Source organism: Neodiprion lecontei, chromosome 4 (assembly GCF_021901455.1).
Source record: "Neodiprion lecontei isolate iyNeoLeco1 chromosome 4, iyNeoLeco1.1, whole genome shotgun sequence".
NCBI classification, from domain to species: domain Eukaryota; kingdom Metazoa; phylum Arthropoda; class Insecta; order Hymenoptera; family Diprionidae; genus Neodiprion; species Neodiprion lecontei.
The window spans coordinates 25,701,719-25,720,969 of record NC_060263.1 but is presented as its reverse complement, the minus strand read 5'-3'; the positions used below and the strand labels follow the sequence as shown (position 1 = coordinate 25,720,969).

At 35.7% G+C, this 19,251-nt stretch overlaps 1 protein-coding gene across 8 annotated transcripts; it reads right to left on the bottom strand.

Annotated features, from left to right (window-relative positions):
* Nucleotides 1-767: 767 nt before the first annotated feature.
* On the bottom strand, nucleotides 768-19,195 carry LOC107222467 (mediator of RNA polymerase II transcription subunit 12). 8 transcript variants are annotated; one of them, XR_006903953.1, is made up of 14 exons: nucleotides 18,159-19,192; nucleotides 16,827-17,485; nucleotides 15,349-16,129; nucleotides 14,918-15,240; nucleotides 14,310-14,841; nucleotides 13,608-14,204; nucleotides 11,803-13,478; nucleotides 11,111-11,491; nucleotides 10,259-10,718; nucleotides 8,917-9,185; nucleotides 8,202-8,366; nucleotides 2,390-2,561; nucleotides 2,163-2,291; nucleotides 768-1,176 (listed from the first exon to the last, which is right to left on the bottom strand). XR_006903953.1 is itself a non-coding variant. In XM_046737796.1 (14 exons), the coding sequence occupies exons 2-13, from the start codon at nucleotides 18,700-18,702 to the stop codon at nucleotides 2,391-2,393; spliced, it is 6,558 nt and encodes a 2,185-aa protein (XP_046593752.1). In that variant the 5' UTR covers nucleotides 18,703-18,784; nucleotides 18,992-19,192; the 3' UTR covers nucleotides 768-2,291; nucleotide 2,390. The 8 variants fall into 8 exon arrangements, 5 of the variants coding, with proteins under 5 accessions (XP_046593752.1, XP_046593756.1, XP_046593751.1 ...); XR_006903954.1 differs by having other exon boundaries at nucleotides 768-1,036; XM_046737796.1 differs by having other exon boundaries at nucleotides 768-2,291; nucleotides 18,159-18,784; nucleotides 18,992-19,192.
* Nucleotides 19,196-19,251: the final 56 nt, after the last annotated feature.

Here is a 19,251-nt window from a genome sequence, read left to right as displayed (position 1 = left end):
CGTTGTTCGAATGAAGGTATAGTAGTGGGATTAATCTGAGAATGTAGTACTCTGACAACTATGAAAACGTGAACTCTAAGTCGTTTGAACACTGGTGACAATTGACTTCAGTGACGACCTGACGTGGATATAGCGCTGTGTTCATTGACGTGATGCTAGGTTAAATATTTACAATTGCCCTTCGCACCTCTATAATTAGCATATTTTTTGTATGGGTAAATAATGTTTCCGAAGTGAGTGACGTATTGTTACGGACTTTATAGTTCTGCCACAAAAATTGAAAAAACGAATATCATATCAATATTATTATTTAGGAATCGTGAACCCTTATGAAACAACTTCCCTACTATGAAATAGACATGATTCTGAGTAGATTCGTATAACATAAGCTAAGGTATCAACAATTTGAGAAAAGATTATATAATTAAAACGTTGAAAACGCTTAAACACTCTTGTTTTTGATACACATTAAACTTTGGGACCAAAAGTGACATGAATAGCAAATTCCACTTACAGGGAATTTTTAATTCGATGAGATGCGAGTGAGAATTTCAAGGTTCTCATACGTTTTGTAATAAATTTCAAGGGGTATAAGATAATAAGCGAGAAATTTCAGGATATTTCTGAATAATTTAATAACTTACGTAAAGAAAGGCAAGGAGAACACAGAATTCCTACATCTACATATACATACTCATATTATATAATTTCTGTGATTCATTCAATTTTTATTTTCATAATTAGAAGTAGATGAAGACATGGTGTGGTTTGTTTACAAATATTCATTTAATTTAAATTTACATAGCTAGTATATACACATACAATGAGTTGGAAAATGTGGAACACAAAGATCTGAATGTTCATGATTATCCTGAAGAAATTTCAACTTGAAATATAGGTTCAGGTAGCAGTCAATTTTCTGATGAAATATCGTCAGTTTACACACAGGAATTGGTTCATCATTTCATTAAAACACTGCTGAGACTCAAGTGTCATCCACAGTCTCTGTAGACCACAATGCGACTGATAGCGATAACTGAAATTAAGTACAATCAATTCACTAACACTTACATACGTCCACATTAACTTTAATCTATTTTTTTGCTTGTTAATATTTAATGTCGGATATGAGACAAGCTTCAGGTGCACCTATATTAGCTTCACTGAAATTCAACTCTGCAAAAAACATAATAAATAATTTTTATACATCTCAGCATAGTCAATAATTAAATAAAGAATATTTCGTAAGTATTAACTCTGACAGATACTAATTTACTGTGTTATACGAGAAGAAAAATGAAATTATTCTTACTTGATTTCAGAAAAAGTAAAATCCTACGTTCATGAGCCTATTTTGTTAGCACATCACCCACATAGCAAAATGCACGAATTTACGTTGATATTCCATTATTAAACAAAGTGTCACATAAAGCTGACGATATTATATTTAAAATAAATTTATTGTGTATTTGCAATATATTTAATTCCTTGTACCCAGGGCCGTTAATTCAATTGTGTGGGTATTAAGGATGCAGATATTCATAATATTTTGGTTGAAAATAGTTTGTAATGTCAATATATATACAAAATTTGGCAAGAATTCACAGATTTCATAAACCAATTAGAATACATTAGGCAATCCTTTTTTCCTTTATTCGACATTTCACAGTTGACTGTTGATTACTGTGGATAAGGGTGGGTGATATAGAACGTAATTTTACTCACTATGTGTCACTATCTAAAGCTAAAAGTACAAAACTGCACTATCACCGGGATATATGTACTAGGGTTGCATCATTTTGTACCAGTAAAAAAATCTCCTTATTACATATCACAATTTAGTCATATTACACCTCTGTTAAAAATGTATAAATAGTTGTTTTATGTATATGCCAAGAAATTCACTTTCACTCTGTCTTCAACTACACATTATCAATACTTATGTATTGTTCTCTATCAGGGGCATTATGGCCATCGCGATAATGTTTTTAAAACATAAAATCTTTGGAAATTGACGTTACATCATTTTCAAACCAGCATAAAATGCCAGGTGACTTTTTAAGTGTAAGTAGTATCAACAATAAACTTTCCTGGGGAAAGTGAAAATAGCATAACTAATTTCGATTTATCGATTTTTTATAATTCATCTCAAGCAAAAGAACCTCTTATCTGGATTTCCTCATGTAACTCATCTGTTGAATTGTAACTCATCTGTTGAATTGTAACTCATCTGTTGAATTGTAACTCTGCGTACAATAATAGCTTGTTGTTTGGATGTGGATTTTCAAAAACTGTAATCCCCGCGAATGAAAAATGTATATAATTTTTCGAGATATAGGGCGATAATGTCTGTCCGATTTTTTCAAATATTGAGTCATATTTTAGTCACCTTAATACGGCGGAGGTTGATGTTGATAAGGATGTTGGGGTGGTTGATTTGAATGTCGTTGAAGGTGAGCTACCAATTGAGGTGTCGGCTGTTGTCCACCACCTCCACCTTGCTGTTGTTGTTGTTGTTGCATGGCTAGCATATGCCGCATGCGTTGCTGATTTATGGCTTGCTGTTGGTCAGTTTTCAACGTCAGTTTTAAAGAAATATTATACGAAGACTCTTTCTCCAAAAACAAAGATGTCCCTAATTTTCATGTAATTGATTGGAATAAATATATTCTTATTTTTCCAACTTATTAATAGTACAACAAAGTAAAATTTCAAAGACTACTCAGTGCAGGTAACTAAATTTCAATCAAAATCTTATTTGAAAAATAATTGAATCAATTGAGGGTCTGAAGAGAGAATAATATAACTGATGGATCTACATCTGAAATTCATTTTTGTATAAATTCGTAATATACAAATAGTTCTCAGTGCTATGTCGCAGTGCTCTGGTAAATAGCTTCTGCGACAAACGATTCCGATCAATGACGATTGCAGGAGCTAGGTGCATGTAGTCTTGAAATAATGTGTGAATATTAAATTAAAACTGAAAACTATGCGGCTTTTTCAGTTACTTTTTGCGTAATATTGCAGATATTCTCTTAATTCTGCATGTTTCTAGTCGTTGGGGAGGTAAGACTTTTATGAGAACAGATTTTCCTTGCTATTTACAAGTACAATATTAGGGTCTGTACACCCATACGTCTACCAGCACTGGTTTACAAACCACTTCTTAGTGTAATTTGGATCTCAGGATGGTGTGAAAAAAAGCTCAGATTCCATGCTTGTAGATGTACACAACTAACATAAAAAAGTAATCATGAAACAATAACTGCGGTGAAATCGTATTAAAGTTTCATCGAAAGTCAAAATATTCGACTCACAATCAAACACGATTTTTAAGCGTATTAAAATGTTTTCGAAAAATTCCGGATTTTCTCACTTATACGTTGTAATCACTTCGTATCTGCTAGGGTGTCTCATAATTATGATGTTGTCGAATTATTCGAAGCATACCCCCAAATCAATTTCAAATAATTCAAAAATAACTGCCTAATTTTTTCAGATTTTTATCTCAATTCTTACCCGTGCCGACAACAGGGTGGATTATCCCCATTTAAAATACACAATTTTATTATACGCAATTACAAATATATCATTTTTTGAACATTATCACTTTTATAACAAACTATATACTGAGAACATGCCTGAAATATGTGTATTTTAAACGAGGAAATCCATCCTGTTGTCGGCATGGATTACAATAGAGATAAAATCTGAGAAAATTAGGCAAATGTTTTTAAATATTTGAAATTGATTTTAGAGGGTGTGCTTGAAAAAATTTGTCAACACTCTAAATATGGGACACCTTACTATCTGCCTCTGAAAAACGTCTAAATAGGATATTACTCTGGTAATAGTGTTTGGAAAAATATCTACTATTTAAACAATTTCCCAAAGATAGATAAAATTAATGAAAATACCACATCGTTACAATAGCTCAACAAATGGGTGAAGCATTGACAAATCGGACTTTTTCATATTACCATGTTTCAGAATGCGTACAAGCGCAAAAAAAATTCAATCAAATATTCATAGTCGATATCGAGCAGGCTAAAGAGATGGGGCTCATTGTCAGATAGCTAAATGGTACTGTCAATGCTGCTAGAAATATTTGAGATTTAATTTTACCAATAAATATTTCTAAAGTCATAGTGAATCCGAGTACCCACTTCTAACTGCCGATCCCTTCCACAGCGTGTTGGCCTTGAATCTGCCCTTGTGTGATCCCATTTGAAGTATTGCTTATTCAGATTTTTTTATTTCAATAGGGTGAGCTATGACTATATTAGGTCCGACTTAGCTGGTGCAAATTAGACACATATTCTTGAATGCAGTGGATCAATCAATGGCTCATGTTATAAAATCATTTTTGAGTTTCTGGTAATACGCCAATAACCAGGTTTCAATTGTCTTATTATCCCCAATGGCTTAGTGCAAATTCGAAAAGTGCTATAAAAGAGAAGAAGTAGATACATAAACTATATAATAGAGAACATGGTTTCAACGGTTATTATTCAGAAATGAAAATACTTCGGGTAGGACTCAAAACAATGGTAAAAAAAGATTGCGTAGTCTAATATTGAGTGTCTTCGCATTGGCATCGTGGGACTTTGCTGGCAGTCAGAGGTATGATCACGATGTCCCTAGTTCTATGTACTTGGATAAACGCGCGATTGGGCCAAGATATGGCAAACTTGCTCATGGCTTATTTTTATATCGTTGATGATGATGCAGTCTCAACATCTAGCAATTCTTACCTTAAATCTGATTTATGTTTCGCAAATTTCTCATTGAGTTGAGCTGATGTAAATGGTAATCTTAAGATAATCATAACATATTCTCCTCCAGGACAAGATGGGTTGCATCTCCTATTTGCAAACACATGTGGCTCACTGATTACACAACCATTACAACTAATTTTTGGTAATTCAATCAAAGGATAGAACCTTTCCAAATTTATAAAAATTCAGTTTCCGGATGCTTTTTTATATGGCTGGTGACATAAGAAAAGTTGAAAATTAGAGATCTATTACCAAGCTTAATGTTCTTACAACAAATCTTTTGTGCAAATGTCGAGTGCACTTTGGCCACCATCCTCAGGCAATTTATTATCCTGAACAGGACAGCTTTATTTGTAATAGATTTTCTGTAACTAATTCAATAGTTTATAGTTGACGATTTTTATTCACAAAACCGACACAGAACACGTCATTCAAATTAATATCGAACGTTTGCAATACTTCAACATACAGGGTGAGTCAATTGAAACGCTGAGAATGGGAGGAGCTTGGTTGATGAATTAGCCGTATCCCTCAGCCAATCTGTAGTGAGTCAATTGAAACTCCAAGAATAGGAGGAGCTCAGTTGTGTTGATCAAAGTAAGGTTCGAAGTTTACATGTAGCCGAAGCCGTGTGACAGTCTATGCAAAGCCTACTGGACAATAAAGAAGGGGAGCAGTTTGAACACTGTTTACTTTAATACAATGTACCAGCCATTATTACAAATAGAACTCTTATTGTCATATCGTAACTTTATTTCTTATTACCATTGAATACCTGTATGTAGACCTCGAACCTTATTTTGATATGATCGCAACTAGGCTCCTCCCATTCTCGGTGTTTCAATTGACTCACCCTATATAGATGTGTCTAATTTTTGAAAAGCTGTCATCTTTTGAAAATGTATTTTTAAATCAATAATTAAAAAATCAACTTTTTTGCGGTTATATTTCCCTTGTTTTGTTGCTATCAACGTCTATTGAAAGAAAAACTTATACCCTAGCCATGTTGACGATAGAGTCATTAATTTTTAAACTGCTAGAAACTTTCGATTGTAAATGATTTAATAAATGCATTATTATTTAGACAATTCATTGGGACGATAATTCAATTTTCCAAAGACGATCGACATGCAGAATTAACAAAATATCCGAGAGACAACGTACATGAACTTGGCTCGCCAATTGTCGAAAATGTGAATTCGGACTATTGCATAATTTGCCGTTAATTAGCCGTAAATTAGTCGCGCGACTAATTTTTTTGTCGCACTCAATTTTCAAAAAAAAAAGCGGATGGCGTGCTAACTTTTTAAAAACTTAGCGCGCCATCTACCAAAAAAACGCACTGCGAGCATCATGCGTAATTCTGATTTGGTTGATAATTTGCCGTAAATAAGCCGCAAATTAGTCGTTGAACTTTTGTTTTTGTCGCACTCAATTTTTTAAAAAAAAGCGGATGGCGTGCTAACTTTTCATGAACTTAGCACGCCATCCACCAAAATAACGCACAGCGAGCATCATGGGTAATTCTGATTAGGTTGATAATTTGCCGTAAATAAGCCGCAAATTAGTCGTTGAACTTTTGTTTTTGTCGCACTCAATTTTTTAAAAAAAAGCGGATGGCGTGCTGATTTTTCAAGAATTTAGACCGCCAACTACCAAAATAACGCACAGCGAGCATCATGGGTAATTCTGATTTGGTTGATAATTTGCCGTAAATAAGCCGCAAATTAGTCGTTGAACTTTTGTTTTTGTCGCACTCAATTTTTAAAAAAAAAGCGGATGGCGTGCTGATTTTTCAAGAATTTAGACCGCCAACTACCAAAATAACGCACAGCGAGCATCATGGGTAATTCTGATTAGGTTGATAATTTGCCGTAAATAAGCCGCAAATTAGTCGTTGAACTTTTGTTTTTGTCGCACTCAATTTTCAAAAAAAAAAGCGGATGACGTGCTGATTTTTCAAGAATTTAGACCGCCAACTACCAAAATAACGCACAGCGAGCATCATGGGTAATTCTGATTAGGTTGATAATTTGCCGTAAATAAGCCGCAAATTAGTCGTTGAACTTTTGTTTTTGTCGCACTCAATTTTCAAAAAAAAAAAGCGGATGGCGTGCTGACTTTTCAAGAATTTAGCACGCCATCCATTCATCGCAAGATTAAAAATACACTTCCCACACACAAAATATTTACATATAAATATCTTGGTTCTCTTTTCATTCCAATGGAATGGATGGATGAATGAATAATTTTTTAATGATTTCTATTTACCATTTTATTTATACGCCTTTGATTTATTTATTTGTTATTTTAATCTTGAGAGTGAATGGATGGATGAAAATCAGTTTTTCTTTTTTAAACAATTTATTTTTACATCTCTAATTTATTTATTCACTTGGTACGAGAACGAATGTGTCTTAAAGTTGGACGTCCTCATGATTTGTATTGAGACTGACGATTTTCTATGGAGAATACAAAAGTCAATAGTTCATCCAACGTAGCTGTGAATTGTGATAATAAAAAAAAAGTTAGCACGCCATCCGCTTTTTTTTTGAATATTAAGTGCGACAAAAAAAAAAAGTTCAACGACTAATTTGCGGCTTATTTACGGCAAATTATCAACCTAATCAGAATTAGCCATGATGCTCGCTGTGCGTTATTTTGGTAGTTGGCGGTCTAAATTCTTGAAAAATCAGCACGCCATCCGCTTTTTTTTTAAAAATTGAGTGCGACAAAAACAAAAGTTCAACGACTAATTTGCGGCTTATTTACGGCAAATTATCAACCAAATCAGAATTACCCATGATGCTCGCTGTGCGTTATTTTGGTAGTTGGCGGTCTAAATTCTTGAAAAATCAGCACGCCATCCGCTTTTTTTTAAAAAATTGAGTGCGACAAAAACAAAAGTTCAACGACTAATTTGCGGCTTATTTACGGCAAATTATCAACCAAATCAGAATTACGCATGATGCTCGCAGTGCGTTTTTTTGGTAGATGGCGCGCTAAGTTTTTAAAAAGTTAGCACGCCATCCGCTTTTTTTTTGAAAATTGAGTGCGACAAAAAAATTAGTCGCGCGACTAATTTACGGCTAATTAACGGCAAATTATGCAATAGTCCGAATTCACATTTTCGACAATTGGCGAGCCAAGTTCACGTACGTCGAGAGACAACTGATCCAGCTCACGTGCTATATCCCGTTATATATCACACAACAAATGTTTATCAAATGCACGAGTAGTTTAAGACCAACGTTAGATTAAAATTATTAATGCATTACGCTAAGTTTCAGCATACATTGTATTGTTCTGAATATAAGGCGAACTTCTTGTAGTCCACTTACATTAAGGGTTGACTTGTATTTGGAACAATGCAACAATTAGAAGTAAAATCAAAAAGTTCTTGGAGTGCATGAACTTTACCTGTTGGAATTGTTGATTTTGTTGCTGTAACCCAACACCACCTGCTCCAACACCAGCAACTCCAACTGAACCAGGCTTGCCACTAGCTTGTCTATATGGGGGAGCTGGTTGATTTTGAACTCCCCCACCCATTGGCCCCATAGTGTTCATTGTGACGTTTGGTGCCTTTAAAATACGTTGAATGCAACAAAATACTAGTAGCTCTAAATATGTATGATATGTATGATATTGAATATTTGGGTGAAACTTCTAATTCGGGGTGTCTAGCGACTGAACTGTATATAAGTTTCTTGCTAATTCTAGTTTTTTCAAAGTCCAATTGAAGACCTGAATGCAACTGTAACTTAAGCAGGCTTAACTCCTTTTCCTATCATTTTCCTATAACTTTCTCAAACTTGTATATTTCTCCTGAGTGTTAGACATCCGATAATTCTCAGCTATAAGTTACGTGTTTCTGTTTGTTTATATGAAAGTTCATACGTATATGTATGGATGTTACAAGGACTTGGGCTTCGAAATTAGTCGTCATGGACCGGACACAGTAGGTGCCGTATCATGAATAACAAGAATAAATTGACGAAAATATAGTAAATGTAGTATCATCTCTCCTTGCCCATTCATGTTGTTTCTTATAAAATCTACTGGATATATTTACATGAAATATTTACGTGAAATACACTGTAATATAGTACACATTCATTTTGATTCTTCATACCTGATGATAAGGCGGCCGGGCAGTACCTGGCTGCATTCTTTGCTGCGGCATATATTCTTGTCCTCTTTGAGCACCAATCATTTGCTGTGGATTCTGGAACATCATATTCTGCTGCTGATTCATCATGCCTTGTTGTTGCTGCTGTTGTTGTTGTTGCTGTTGTTGCTGCTGTTGCTGCTGCTGCTGCTGCGGCTGCTGTAACATTTGCTGCTGTTGCTGCTGTGGCAACATTTGTTGCCCTCCGTAACCTGCATAGTTTTGATTCATTCCTGAAAGTGACCATCGATCTTATAAATATCAATCGTTGAATGATTCTAAATAACTCTTGATGCTTTAGCTTTACACAAGGCCAACGATTCGCACTAAACAGTGTTCTACAAGATAATCAATATGATTATCATGATGAAGATAAGATTATTCATACACAAATTCATCTAGGTCAGATTATGATCGATTTTATCCAGATAATTAAAATGATAAGAATAAGAAGGGAAGATTCTTAATACACTGAGAAAGAAGTATTGTTCATTTGTCAAAATATTCCTATGTAGGTACTGAAAAGTATATTGTTGCTGTGATTAATTTTTTTGTTGAGGTAACAAAAGATTTAGCGGGATGAACCAGACAGCCTAAATTTGATGAAATAATGAAAGATATGTTTTTTCAAAATCACATCAGAGTCTTGACTTCGAATGGTGTCACCTATGTTTCAGGAAGCAGTTTATTTCATCTTTATATCTTAAAAAAATATGAAGGTGAGCAGTTGATTTATCACCATTGGTCCCAAAAATTAAGGGGTCACCCTTTTTTACTTTAAAAGACTAGCAATTTGAAAGTTGGATAACTCTGCGAAAAATTCATGTGAAAAACTGATTAAACTAGGTCTAAATTCGGCCATGCAACTTCACCTGGTACACCTTGAGTAACTCTAATACTATAGGTAACATTACAATCCTGCGTTTCTGTTTAAAATTGAATGTGTTGGAACACCTTAGAACCAATTTGAAGGGTTTTGAACAGAAGAATCTCTAATCTTTAAAATGTTAGTATGGACTACGCAGGTCATTATTATTAGGCAAGCTATTTCAAGCTTCAAAATACTTTTTAACGGATTTTTGAATGAGTGTTTTGCACCTTTAAAATTCTTGGTTTTTGCAAACAAATAATGGGTGCCCCCTTCATTTTTGTGATCAGTGTAGATGAAGATGAAAGATGAACTTCACACGCATTGACTCTATAAGACGAACAAATTTACTCAAAATGATTATTATAAATGAAATTATCTAGATAACGTATAATACTGCTAATACCGTACAATGTGAAAAAGTTCAATATAAATTACCTTGTTGCATCCCAGCATATATTCCTTGCTGCTGCTGTTGTGGTGGGAACATAGTTTGCTGGGGATTTAATCCTGGGCCAGCATGCTGTGTTCGCAATTGTTGTCTAATGAACTGTGGTCTCTGCATACCCTGGTATGCAGCTGGTCCAGGTCCTGGGGGTGCACCAGGCTGTTGTTGTCCTCCCATAAACTGATTGGATGGTACGCGAAGGCGTAGCATATTGGATAGTGCCTGTTTCGACTGGTTATTCATGCCAGGACGTTCGTATCGATGACCGCTGACTTGAGCAGGTGGAATTTGCTGTCCGTAACCATACTGCTGCTGTGGTGTTGGTCCTTGTTGATTTGGGTACCATTGCTGTTGCGGTTGTTGCGGTTGCCCGGGGAACATTGCTTGTTGTTGTACCACCTGCGGTTGTTGACCATACGGTATCTGTTGCATTTGCGGTGGACCTTGTTGCTGGAATAAAAAAATATTATGCATAAATAATTTGTTTATATACACAATGCATAAAAGTTACTAGCAAATGCTTTTCTTTGATAAATTGAGAAACTATTAATCATACAAGATCCTTTCTTTGTGTATTTAAAGCAAGGATTAATAACAAACATTCAGTGTTTTGATGAAATGTGTAAGATTGTGATAAATTCGATCCTATTCGAAATGATAGTGTCAAAAGTATGCATGCAGTTCGTTGATAACTTGAAAAAACACAACGGTTACCAGAAAAAAGTTGAAGCAACAGTTTACTTCCTGGTACAAAGTCAGCATATCTGCGTCTGTTCTGTTAAGCAATTTACCCGTGAATAACACAGGTTTTTCGGAAATACATTATGAAAGTCACAATTTACCTGCAGTTGCTGAGGTATTGGTGCCGTTGGAGTAGCTGCGCCTTTGTTTTTTCTAGGTTTTCTAGGTTTCATAGCCTTTCCTTTGCCTGTTCTGCCAGGGGATTCAACACTCATTGGTGTATCAGCTTTTCCAGGTTCTGATTCCTTTTTATCTGGTTCTAAATCTTCGGGAGGTAGTGGCGGTGGGTCTAAATAATGACTTGCAGGTTTTATTGCACTATGAGTATGATAACGTAGCAACTTTTGAGCTCCTTGATAAGTCAGTGGTTTTCTTTCCATTTTCACAGCTCGAAACCAGGCCCAAGATAGTGGTGCTGGATTTTTATGCCCTTCTAATAACTCCCAAGCAGATACTTTTTGTGAGTCACATACTTGTAAACCCTATTAATAAAAGAAATTTATGACCAGTATGAGAAATAAACAGAAAAATTACATTACTGATTAAATGTCAGACTGATATCGTATCAAGAGTAAGAATGTGTAATATATATGTAAAGACATTCTCTAGCCGTTCCAAAAAATTTTGTTATAATTCAGATTGATTTTTCTGTTCTTCACCATGATCAAGGGAAATTTTTTCCCCATTTTGGTACATATTTTACAATTAAACTTGTATTAACAAACCAGACACAATGTGTGTAAAATTCTATAAATCAATTATGTGGCGTAACACATATTCTTCAATGAGTTACCTGTTTTTTATCAATGCTGTCAAATCCAGCTATCTTGTTGCCCTTTGTATCTGTCAAGCAGCCGACAGGTTCGCATGCGATAACTTCCATTGTCACTTTGGGCAAAGGTAACAACTGTCTTACAAATTGTATGCTCTGTGAATTTCTATCACCCAATTCCTTCTTAAGTTTTTTCATCAGATTCTGATAATGCTTTTTGTTTTCATCTTTCTCAGACTGCGAATCCGAAACAAGCGTGGAATGTATCAGAGTTGCTAACATATCTATTACCGTTGTAAATAGTTCTGAATTATTGTTCAAGTCTATGACACCATAACTAATCAATTGTACAAACAAGATCGCCCAGTCAGTTGTTACGGTGGTATTTCTTTGAATTGTGTCAAAAACTCCACCCACCAAACTGAACCTCAGTTGAAGAGCATCCTGTAACACTTCCCTGGTTTTTGGATCTTCCAAACCAATATTTTTTTCTTCCTTGCTCATATTCAAAAATTGTGTCAACTGTGAGTGCAGAGATGTTAACAACCCTTCCCTTTGATCATCTTGTCCTTTTAAACAGGTTAATACTAGAGATAAAAATGGCTGATGATTGAACAGAGACGGTGATTTCGATCTGCCTTTTTCTCTGCTTGCTTTAGACCAATTACCAGATTCCAACACTTGTCCAGCTACTTTTAAAACACGACCTTGTACAGCACTAGGCAGCTTCGATACCAAAGGTGCTACCAACCATATAGAACCTGACTTCTTGTCCGGTTTACCGGAGGTAGTGTTCAGTTGGAACACGTCAATTGCTGCTTTAGCCACAGTATCTAACCATTGCGTTAAATCACTCGAACCTGCTGGATATTGTTTGTACATAAGCTGCAAGTCAAGCCAAGACATTCGTAGACTCCATTGTTCGAGGTTTTCCAGTATATTTGTGATGTGCGTTTTCTGGTCTAAAAATGTGTCTATAAGCGTGTCAGGATAACATATCATGTGCAATAATCTTTGAGCTTGACGAGGAGTTAACATGTTGTCCAAAAGCATGTCGGGATGACACAGTTCTTCGGGATTTTGTAGACACCTTTCCAGCACCCATTCTTGGCTGCATATCTGGCGCAATACATGCTGAGCAAAAGCTGACAAACCTTTAACATTTTCTGTCTCCATGTTAACATTGCTTGATGATAATCCAAGGTCGAGACCCAAGTCATCGCCTCCGCCTAAAATGTCACTGGTGCCCAATATGTGACTAATAGACTCTCTCTCACTAGCACCCACGCTGCCTGGACCAGCTTTATTAGAGTGAGCCATTGGAATGTCTGGTTTTTTAGGCGGCAGTTTACCTGCTGTAGCATCACCAACAACCAGAATCGCTTTTAAAACTGCTAATACAGGTCCGACTCTGATATTATTGTGGGCAGCGGCTAGCAGGTGTCTGTCACAGCTAAGTTTTATACTGTAACGTCTCAAATTCCCACTGGGCAGCGGATGCGGACTGGTGCTAACTGAATATAAAGCCGGTTGGGGGCACTCGACTGTTTTGAATAGTTGTAGAAGTAAGTGGCAAGTTAACAGAGCACCTGCTTCAGCTTCCATATCCGCATCACCGCGGCCTTCATTACAAGCCTTTACAAGAGACGGCAATGCTATGTGCACTACAAAATCTTCCAAGGAGAAGCAGTGTCTGGCTGCAACACAATCACACAAATTATAGTGCATATAGTGATAGAGATTTACAACATGACCGTAATCTTTGAATCAGCCCGATTATTACTCGAAATCTTTCAATTGTTTAAAAATAGTATAAGAATATTTACCAATCAAAATCGATGTAAACACGGCCAAAGAATTACGGACATTCAAATTTTGAACATCAACTTGATTTAAAACATCGATATAAAATGATGAACTGTTGGATGAACAACATAATGCCATTAAGACACCCAACCACTCGGCACTCAGAGCATTACAGCAGGCTGTAAGCTCTGCGCAAATTATCGCAACGTCATTTAATTTATCATTATCTGTCTCACTGCTCACAGCAACAATAATTGCATTGCATACAAAGCTATAACGATTCGCCGGAGTTTCGTTCAGCTGTCTGGCCCATTGAGGCTCAATTTTTCCACTACGTCTTGGACTACTAAAGACATCAATCATGAATTGAGAATTGTAAACGTGGTTCGATGGAGTTGGTTGTAATGCGCTGTACAAAGCTGTTCGAATTTTAGGGTATGCATTACTGAAAGCTTCCACACCGTGGGGTTTTGTCTTCAATAATGAACAACTTGAGTACAAATCGTACAGATGTGCCAAAACGCAACGTTCAGCAGAGCTACAGTCACTTGGATTCGAAACATGCTTGACAACTTTGCAGAGGAGATCAAACACTGCTGTTGTTTGTTCTGGAGCAACTGCAAGTTGAATAAATTTGGATGATTAAAAATACGTAATTATGGAGAAGGGGTATACAACAGAATATATATATTATCATGGTCAAAGTTTGAAAAATAACTTACGTAATAAACAACAATGATATCGCCTTAGCACTCCGACAACATATAAACTCAAGCTCGTGGTGTAACTTCTGACGAGCTGACTATTTCTGACTGTCAATTGTGCTTCAATCTCTGGCAGTTCTTTCAATATCTGAATACAAACATCAATAAGTCCGTATATGTTCAGCGCAAGTTCCATTAGGTCAAATAAGAATGCGACATGTTCCTGAACAGGTAAGTAAGATGATCCGGCTAATGCAAATGTGTTTAGCATTTCAATGACTTGTGTAGCACATTGCCACGTGACGACGTGTTGGTCAAAATAACTCAAGTTTTGAAACTTTTGAGTAACAGCTTCAAAATTGAATTCACTCCGTGAGTGTTTTTTTACTTTGCCACCTTCTGCAACATCGATGCTAAATTTTTTTCCAAATAATTTGCAAATTTCTTTTGTCATTTTTCTAACGACATGTCTTGCTTCGTCTCGTACTCGTCCTACACCATATAACAGAACGTGGCGTTGATTGCAGTCATGTTGACTGCAGGTTTCATCCTGAAACAATAAAAAGTTTCAGAAATTTTCCAATATCCTTCTGTTCAAATCTATAAGTACGAAATCATACCAATACCTGTGGCAATGGAAAATGTGTAGTATAAAGTAAATGTCTACATGGATTTGGACTTTTAGAATCTAGCCCATCATGTGCGTTATGGCCACCCAAGGCATCTTCCTTTGGACTGTCTGGAGCATCCATGCTATTCTGTTGATCTTCTTTAATATGTTGTAGCAACTTATCTAAATCATCATCAATTTTACTATCATCATAATCCATTGTTCTTCCGTGATCCGGCACTTCCAATTTAGCTGGTTTCAAATCAATTCCAGGAAATAAGCTGTCTTCGTCTATTGGTTCACGATTGTTCGGTGTACTTGGTTTACTAGCAGCTGGTCCTGTAATATTAATAGACCTTGCTTCAGTAGAACTTAGTAATAATGTTTGCCAATCGTAGAATACCTTCAACTTTGATACTCTAATGTTTTAATGTAACGAACAATTACCTTGGATCAGATCCCCTCGAGATATCAAAGTACACATATATGCGTCATGCGAAAAGACGTCGTGACGAATAAGCTCGGAAAATAAGTGAACCAAATTGGTGAACTGTGCTTTGGACTGGGAAGAACTATGGTCTAAAATCGGAGCATCGGTATCTAGAAATTTCATGAGTAGCGGTTGAAAAATTGGCAACCCTGGTGGTGAAGCATTACTACAAACACTGTCTTTGTCATCATTATCATTAGTTTCTCCAGTAGCTTCACTCTGACGTTTTTCCAACAACTTAGCCACAGCCATTGCTCTATGCTCGCCCCATCGTTCCGAACTTACCGCCCATTCACATAAAATTTCTATAATAGCGGCATCTTGCTGCGGAGAATATTCAACTTTCGTGTCTCTCTCATTTGTATTTTCCTTAGGTGTAGCAGTGAATATTTTAGCATACAGTGTATCCAGAGAGTTTAAGGCATCCATTCTGTCAAAACTATGACGATCTAAAGCATCCAGAGCAGCTAAAACCTTAGTCGTTGTCATACCGGCACTACTCTGCTGCCATTTGTCACACGACCATCGGCCTTCAGCAGCTAATGATCGTCTGCGAATACTTTCTTGAGCAACCTTGATCTGTTTCATCGTCGGATTTATCGAACTGGCAGGGGGGCATGGTAAAGCTGATGGAGGACTAGGCAGATGATCTAATGGAGACCCATTTAAAACTGATGGTGCTTTACCTTCTCCGACACTATTCCAAACTAAGGCGGTCGGACACTCGATTGTAATTACCTAAGGATTTATAGGTAATTAGAGAAATTAGAAGATTGGTCTACTGATTGTACAGACTAAGAATAGATTATCTTAGTCAAAGCTGATGAGGCACAAGCAATATTGAACAGGATACGAAATAAAAATCCTCATTGAGTCATAAATTTGTTGAAGATCAATTTAACTAGATTGGAAAAGCTTCCATTCTACTCACTTTCCTTAAATACAAACCACTTGGGTATATGTTCAAAGGTTTCTTCTGGATAAGCATTTCAAAAGTGTCTCTTGTAATAATATTCTAGTTGGCCAATTTATAAAATCACATGTAAGAGTTTATATGAAAAAGTGCACTCCTATTTCGAGGTGGGTTAGTTCTTGATGAAAATAATAAAATACTAAAATAATGATTTTGCAAGTTCTACCTTTAGCAAATGTGATAAGTAATAACGAAGCATAAACATAGTTTATAAAAGTTAATTTCTAATGAGGGAAGAACGACTGATTATCTTTTATGAAGAACGATCGTTAGATGCGTTTAAATGCGTGTTTCTAAAATAAATTTGTCGTTCTCAAGTTAGTTTCTGCACCAAAGACAGTGTTCTTCAAAAACCTTTGTGTAGAGTAGTTGTATGTGTTTATATTATTCGTCAATTAAAATGACTTGTGTCTAATTTGGTGACAACCAAATAAAACTTACCCTACATAATTAAAAAGGTACCTGAATTATAGCCGATAATCCCAAGATTATGTCTCTGTGATGTGGACAGTTAATATAGTCGTTGAAAGTCACGGTAAATGGATTAACCGGCATTGGAGCAATGGGATTCTCTTTTATATTACTCACTTCTGATTTTACAGAGGCAGTGACCATAGGACTTTGAGGATTATTGCTGTTTTCTACATTGCTGCACATCTGTGCGATTTTACGACAGCATAAGTATGCCAATTTTCTAGCTAACAACTCCGACTGAACAAACTCTTCTAGATATTGCAAAGCCAATGGTAATAAGAGCTTCAAAATCCCATCATCCAACGGAGCAGATCTCATTTTATCGAGAAGTTCTAAGATCCATTGTAACAGTTCTTGCCTATCGAGCAATCCTTCCTCAAACATGTATTTGGCTAATTGAATACAGTAATGCCACTGTTTAAGTGCTAATTTATGATCTTCGTTCATAGCTGGACCCACAGTTGTCCCAGGATTTGGGTTTGGTGTAGTTGGTTGATTATTCACAGTATTATTGGTGCTGTTATTATTCAGATTACTACCATTGGTACTGTTGCTCATGCCATTAGAGATATTGTGATTCATGTGATAATATTCTTGTAATTTGGTCAGCTGATCTTTTAGAAATTTTATTAAGGTACCAGTCCATTCTAAAAGAAAAATAAAGGATCAATTGTATTTATTGCCCCATAAATATTTATTTTCACTCTACTTAAATTTATAGATTATTTGAAATAAGAAAATTCATACCAACCCGATTCATAAGTTCATTGATGAGAATTCAACAAAATAATTAGTATGTATGTAGGAAGCTAAGTTCTGATGAATGTGAAGTCAGTCAAGTTAAAGTAACGAAACATTAAATAAGAAATCACTATTCTACAACTGTAGAATGACCTTGAAAGAGTTGAGTTAATAAAATATGAGTCTAATTTGGTTCATTATGCTTTACTGATTATAATTTCAGACAAACCTCTAGTTGTGGAAAAACGAATTTTTCTAAAAATGCATTACTACATTAAAATTACTTTTTAGTACCCTTTAATATTTCAAATGGAATTCTAACAGTCTTTTATGACGTATGATATAGCATTTCGTCAAATTTGTAAAACAACCTGTGAATATTGAAGATCAATAATGATAAACTAAAAAACAATGTGTGATTTCTATTTTCCAGTCTGTACCCATTTTGTGAGTATAATAATTTTGGATCAAGTGTTCGAGATATCTGTCTGACTCATATAATGAAAATTACAAATCTGATAGATTGTAACAACACATATCGTTTTATTATTTATTGTACTTTTCTGTTTTGAACCTTACCAGTTGTTGGATCAGGTAATTGTCTTTTCTTAATTTTTGCTTCAGAAACAGCAACGGTATAAGCAGAACTTAATTTAATAAACCAAGCGGCTCTCAGCATCGGTACTTGATATTCACATAACATCATAAAAATTTCTTCTTTCTTGTTAAAATTAGGGGCTTTCTTGGCCAAGGCCAGCAAAGGCTTACAGCCAGACAGATCTTTGAACCAAGCTTCAATCCCATTTTTAGTTCTGGCAGTTACAGGCCAAAAATTATCCTTAGGATTAATCTGCTGTCTCTTTCTTCCCGTATCAGGCATCGTGGCAAATTCTTCTTTCTTAGCAAGTATACCGTTGAAATATGCACCAACTTTTGCAGCAGTGACATTACATTGCTTGGCTGATCCAAATTCATCGGATAATTGAGGCATTGTAGCAAAACCATGTTTAACGTTCACTAGTGTAAGCTCATCCTCCTTTTGCTTAGGCTCTTGTGGATATACGTCGGGAGGGCCTAATCTTGGCCTTTTTAAAGGCCGTTTTTCATACAATATGCTCATCATGGTAAGTAAAAACCGGGATCAAAGACAACAGGAACCCATGTACAGTTCACAAATTTAAAGTGGAATTAAACGAGACTATAACCTTCAAAATAATATAAAAAAAAAAATTATGTCGAAGCTGGCGATCAGACAATTAGTTAAACACACATAAAGTTCACAAAACTTTAATAAAACGACACAGGATGAATGAATATATACAGCATTTTGAACGAGAGATCAATGCAATATATAACCTTTAAAAGTTGACAACGTAGAAAAAACAAAAAAAAAATTAATTTTCATTGCTTACAGAAAAATAGATCGTGTATAGTAGCAGAATACTGTTTTTTAATATATACATGGTTAAAACCGTATTTTAAACTCTGTAGGCGATTAAAATTTCACCGAACTTGTCATCCTTGGGGCAAGTTGCCCACAACGCCATCTTGGCATTTTCTACGGTTACACAGCTTTAAATGACTACGACCTGAGATAAGCCGCCTACACACTAAAGAATTCCCTAGGTGTGAGACGGAGTATCATTGATAATCTGGTAGAGCAAGAGTGACG

Excerpts from the sequence above, each read along its gene's own strand:
- LOC107222467 (XM_046737795.1), bottom strand. The coding sequence starts at position 18,702 with ATGATGAGCATATTGTATGAAAAACGGCCTTTAAAAAGGCCAAGATTA. Across the intron at positions 13,479-13,607 it reads GTTTACATCGATTTTGATTG|CCAGACACTGCTTCTCCTTG; the intron begins GTAAATATTCTT and ends ATTGTGTTGCAG. Across the intron at positions 10,719-11,110 it reads CAATACCTCAGCAACTGCAG|CAACAAGGTCCACCGCAAAT; the intron begins GTAAATTGTGAC and ends TTTTTATTCCAG.